General features: G+C 32.0%; 1 protein-coding gene across 1 annotated transcript in view; it reads right to left on the reverse strand.

Annotated features, from left to right (window-relative positions):
• LOC107452262 (uncharacterized) overlaps positions 1 to 6,226 on the reverse strand; it is a 54,391-nt gene that overhangs the window by 17,603 nt on the left and 30,562 nt on the right. Inside the window, exons 11-12 of the mRNA XM_071181865.1 lie at positions 3,493 to 3,614; positions 1,810 to 1,979 (exon numbers count right to left, since the gene is read on the reverse strand). Coding sequence (XP_071037966.1) covers positions 1,810 to 1,979; positions 3,493 to 3,614 — 292 coding nt within the window. The remainder of the gene's footprint in view (positions 1 to 1,809; positions 1,980 to 3,492; positions 3,615 to 6,226) is intronic.

A 6,226-nucleotide genomic window follows, 5' to 3' on the forward strand; every position in this document is an offset into this window, starting at 1 on the left:
ATATATATATATATATATATATATATATATATTTAAGCAATTACTTCTCAAGAACTGTTCCGCCGATTCCCAGCAAATTTTGGATTTCGTCATTTAAATTGTTGCAAAAATTTGCTTTTGGATTCAATTCCCTCTCATGACCATTTTCCCCCTCCCCTCTTACCTAAACATAGCTGCCTTACTACTGCCTATGTACTACGCTTCTAAAATTTGTTCTAACGGCAATCTTCTTAATGAAAAGCTCTTTTACCTAAGTAGTATATCTGTTGATCTTGGATTTCTTTATAATATTGATGATTTCATCATCAGACATCTACAGATCCATCAATAGATTCCATCTGTCACGGAATCGAACCGTCTTTCTAATTCGAAATTTATTGAGCCGTGATGGCTCAGGGGATAGAGTGTTCGCCGTTCAATGAGGTGAACCGAGCTCGAAGACCAGCGATGGCTGGTCAATACGAATTCGGCATCCGGCTTGCACCGACCACAGTGCAGAGATGTAAAATATCCTCAGTGGTAGACGGATCATGGGACCCTTGTCGTTAGACTAACCGTGGGAGGTTTTCGTAATTTTCCTCTCCATGTAACCCAAATGCGGATTAGTTCCATCAAGAAGTCCACCACGAAGGCAATTTTCTCCCAATGCTTGATCCAGGAGTTCCCTTTTCCTCTAGATTGGGTTCAGAATTTCAAGGCCACGAAGTTGAACATTAGTAGTCGTAAATCGATTGATATTGTTTATATTTGATGTAATGTTTGTTTGTATTTAGTTCACTTCTAAGTACCGCTGTTTTCCAGATTTCTTATTCAGTGTTCTCCCTAATAGTTAAAACTCTAATTTGAAACTTTTTGAATATGTTTGCTTATGTGATTGAACTTTTGCGCGCACTTCGAGTTATCGGTGTGTCCCCGTATACCCCCTTGTGGGGGCGGGGAGGGGTTAAGCTGGTTATTAGTAGTTGTAAACCCAAAAAATTGAGTTCGCTGCTCAACGAGGGTTCTGAAACTTCATTGTTTTACTTTATTATCTGAAAATCAATACCCAGATTGGAATGATTTTGAATAAATCGGAGTTTGAAGCCGTTTTCGCCCTTGTAAGCAAACTAAACTTCAAGACCCCGATAGTTGTTAAAATTAGAAATTCTCTGGCCTATTTATCAAATTAGTTGTCAATGTGGTTTTGGGTATTTTGGATAAACTAAAGAGACCCTTAAATTTTGACTTAAAGAAAGTTAAAAACATGTCAAAAATCAGGATATTAAAATATCTTCCCCTCGCTTCATGCAGTCGGAATTCTAACCACAGGTTATATTGTGCTAAAATCATTAAACACTGTTCTTCAACAACCTACCTTGATTTCTGGGAATCATTCCTTATTTCGGAAAGCCTAATATTTCTGTTCATGATCTCTCCCGTGTCTTATTTTCTTCAATGTTTGGGTATGAGAGTGACGAAACTAAATTAGAATAGAACGCATGTTTCTTGTCTGCCTTCTTCTATTATCTTGTTCAAGTTTATTCCTCTTCCATTACTGTTTCAGACACTTTTTCAATAGCGCAGCGTGTTTGTCTCTTTACTTTTCTTACATCCATTTTGTGTTTAGACACTGAGGGATGTTTTTGTTTATAGAACTGAAACTTCAGTATGTCTATTTCTGTATCTGTGCTCTAACATTTTTCGATCAATATGTACGTAAATTAACCGAGAGAAAAATTTGTTGGGAAATCGGAGTGCAAAATTGATTGGAAAGACGCTGTTATAGTAAAGTTGCTGTTCAATTATAATAAATATGCGTTTTTTACTAACCTTTTAAAGTTTGAACTGTAGTCTGATTTTTCATAGTAGTTTTGATTATATTTCTGTTAATAATTGTCCTATTAAAATTTGTCCAAAACTTTATACCATACTTTAATGCATAGGACATACAGACTGCAGGTTCTCCTTCACTGTCAGCAAACGGCACCTCGTTAAATAAGCTTAATGAGAGCAAAATTAGATATAAAAAACATGTTAATATAAATATCTAACATTGACATTATAAACAACAACTTAACCAAGCTGAACATTAAAAACGCAAAAACCATTGGTGAACTTAAATTTTAAACATAGGCGCGTTTAATAAAATAGATACAGCCTGAAATGCGTGTTAAAAAATGGACTATTATAAAGCAAAGTCATGTGACATTGCAATAGTTTTTTAATTCATAGTTTCCGTTTTTAGTACAAACGATTTCTAATAGATGGCGCTGCAAATGGTAAATGGAAGAAATAACGCATTAAAATTAATAAAAATGATTTAACAAAATTTTTGAAATAATCACCGTTAGTCAAACAATCAAATCTTGCATCAAAATAACATTTTTATACAAAAAAAGAAGAAAATATATAAATAAAATAAAATGAAAAAATCGTATAAATAATATAAATAAATATATATAGCAGCATATATTTATAGCCCCATACAAATATTTATGGCACCGTATATCGAAAAAAAATTCAACTTAAACATTGAACTCAGGGGAAAAAATTAGGCATTATCACATGAATTTTCAGCAAGAATTGTTTTATTAATTTAACTGTTTTCCTGTAATAAATATATTTGTGTATCTAAACATCAAAACTGCTCGCGATAGCAAAACCAAGAAATTTCTCTTGATGTAAAGTTGCCCTCATAAGTTTTTTTTTGTTTTCCGTATCATAACAGGAATTTTGCTTCGAAAATTTAATTTGTTCGAAAGCTACAACAATTTTAAGTGGTGTCGAGTGGCTCGGAGGGGAGGAGGTGGAAGTAACAGTTTGATAATTATATAATATTTATAATTTATATACAAGAACTATATTTACAGACAATAAGCTGTTACATAGTTCTACCTATCAGGCTTTCTTGGCGAGCACTGTCGCGCTCTTTGTTACAAAATCATCTGTACATAATTACTACTGCCATCTAGCGGCGAATAATTTTCTTTTAAATTAAAAAAAAATTACAAATTAGCGTTAACAATATATATATATATATATATATTATTNATTTATGTTTATATATATATATATATATATATATATATATATCATTATATATATATATCAGTTCTCATTTCTTGTCATTCCACTTTAAATATAATTTCATAAAAGCAATCGAATTAATAATTAAGTAATTTAGGATCTAAATTTAATTACAGATTTCAAAAATGTTGGCATCTCTTTGACTCTTTCACGGAACCCTAGGGTTTCAAAAATTTTTTTATACGGTAAAATCTTCACTTTCAAATGAGGAGGTCAAAAATCACATGGATCAGCTTTTTGCCAGAAAAGAAACATTTAAAGAATGTGGTTTCATGCTACTGCAGGAAATATGAAAAAAGATGATAGACCAGAATAGACATTATACATTTTAATAAAATATTTATTCACTATAAAAAAACTGAATTGCCTTCCAAACAACACAGTATTATAATCTATAATGTTTTCTACTCATTAATTTATCCTTACCTTCGATCATAAAAATGTAAGAAATTATTGTCGTCCACAAACGTAATAAACTGTTTAAATTCATCAACTGCTCTTTGCCAAGTATAGCAATCATCTCCGCAAGCGGGATTGTCTTTAAAAACCTGCAAATTAAATTCAAATGTGAAAAAAGTCTTATGTTCTTCTAATATAGTTTACATCATGCCATAACTTACTTCACATAAACCTTATGAACCATACGATCGGATGGAATTAGAGCTGGCAGTAATGGGTGCTCTATATACAGTATCTGACCAAATTATTTTACGCAATCAAAAGATTCTATGCAAAATCTTAATTATCAGGTATAGTGTTTACAGCTATCCAGCTTCAGTGTTTTTACTCGGATGAAAACGGTTTGCAATTGCTTACGCTCCTGTATCAATTGGTTAACATTGTAATGCAATACGTTAAAAATAAATACAAATAGGAAGTATATAAAAAATTTTCCCGAATAAAAACCCATTACACGTTTTTAAAATATAAAAGTATTGCATATAAACTCGTGCAAAACATGTCATTATTCAAAAACTACAGTGCGTCTAATTATTTGGTCTAATTATTATAATATACTAATATAATGCTTGATTTAATAATTATTCTATATTTATATAATATATTGTCTAATTTATCCAATCGTCAAATTTATATTATATATCGCCTAATTCCGCTAATTGATACACGAACGTAAACAAGTGCGAACCGGTTTTAGTCGCGTAAAAAGAATAAAGCAGCATAGCACCACCTGATAGTTAAGATTTTAAATCGAATCTTTTAGGGCGTCTAATAATTTGGTCAGACACTATAGTACTGTTTCTCAATCCAATTTACTTGGCTGAAATTATCCCAAAAATCGAAATAATAATTTGGACTATTGACGTAATTTTTACAGATACAAAATTGTTGTACCCAAATTTTGTATCTGTAAAAATTATGTCAATAGTAGCCAATAGAGCACTTTACCGTAGAACAGTTTAACAAGGACTAATACTGCGTAAACTCGATCCCTTTATCTGCGCACTGAAAGCATCCAGTGAATCTTCTGTGAAACGTGTCTTCATGATTAGTCCACTGTGAGAACACAGAAAATAATTTAATAACATTGCCGCTACAGAACAGAAATCATGTTCGAATTATTATTGATGTTATACTTCTTATGCGACTTCCAACAAGGTTGTGTTAAACGTTTAACGCTACATTTTTATTGGCCGGAAAATCACGTGGTAGAATCCAGTTTTCCCTCATTCATTTCTAAATTATTTTGCTCTCACTAGCATAAAAATATTAAAAGTCATAAAAGTATTGTTTTTCTATAAATATTTTTTTAGTTTGATTTGATACACATATAATTTAATAGGGTAGTGTTTTTTATTTTCAAATTCAGTGGATAAAAATTGTAAAAAATGAGTGAAAACAATTCCACAGAATTTTTTATATACTTCTTATTTGTATTTATTTTCAATGCGACAATGCGACGGATTTAAGGTTATGTCAAGGTACGTCTCTTGTGAATATCAATTGATTGTTAGGTTTACTCTTCTGAATTTACATTATGACGCATTCACGTACATTATTAATACAAATACATTTTCCAGGGCGAGACGATGAGGCAACCACAAGCACTTCCACTGGTTCAAGAGGTCCACGAGGGAAAAATGCAAAATATTACCGTGATTACAGAGCACCGAAGAGAGCGGAGCAGGAAAAAGAGTCGTTGAATAGAACTAGTGATCCTTCTACGACTGCTGATTATTCTACAATTAACGTCGCAGGTTGCGAAGTTTAACTTCTTCCGCGCGGAGGGACTCCACGCACTATTTTTTTTGTTAAGTGTTTCGGTAGTTAAAAGTCGGCGGAATAGAGGTGATGATATTTTACCGATGATCAGTGCAATAGTCACTAGCGTAAACAAAACCACGATCTGTTGTAACGGAAATTTAATAAATCCACTATGTTTTTCTAGTGTCAACTGATTTTTTATTCAACATTATTTTCAACTTGAGGGGATTTATTTGTCGACTATGTCAACCTTCATCTATCAAAAGGAATGGTATCAAATTAACATGTGTTATATACTAGTGATTTGGTATTTAATATTTATAGTCATGCTACATTACTCCCATACCAGAATTTCATCTCTAATAGAATTTGATGAGCGAATACCATTAATTGATTCATGCTGTTTATTTATTTATATCAATTTTTGCTCATTATATTTTCTTCCTTTTTTTTGTAGCATTTCGCTCAATTTTTTTCTTCATTTTTTTTGCTCATAGCATTTTCTTATTAATATTTTTTTACCTTCATTTTTTTTCTTCATAGCATTTCGCTCATTATCTTTTTTCCTTCATTTTTTTTTGCTGTTTTTAATGACTGGGAGATTTTATTTACTTCACCGGATTTTTTTTTTTTCTTTTCTTTCTTTGAGCAGTATATATGTCACGGCGAAAGACCGAAATCGGTGGTTGTTGACTCTCACCGGTGAATGTCGACAAACACCAAATAAGTCGGTGAATGATCGAATATTTCATTACATTCTTGTACATTCGGACCCTCACTGGTGTATGTCGACAATCACAGATATGCTTTGGTGAATGTCCGAAATATTTATTACATTCGATTTGATATGAATTTATTCGTGGATATAATTACATTTATTCGATATTTTAACCCTACACTGATGTTTTTTTAAGGTTAAGTGCCACTGCCCGGTATA

The sequence above is a fragment of the Parasteatoda tepidariorum genome, chromosome 6 (genome assembly GCF_043381705.1).
Source record: "Parasteatoda tepidariorum isolate YZ-2023 chromosome 6, CAS_Ptep_4.0, whole genome shotgun sequence".
In the NCBI taxonomy this organism is placed as follows: Eukaryota; Metazoa; Arthropoda; class Arachnida; order Araneae; family Theridiidae; genus Parasteatoda; species Parasteatoda tepidariorum.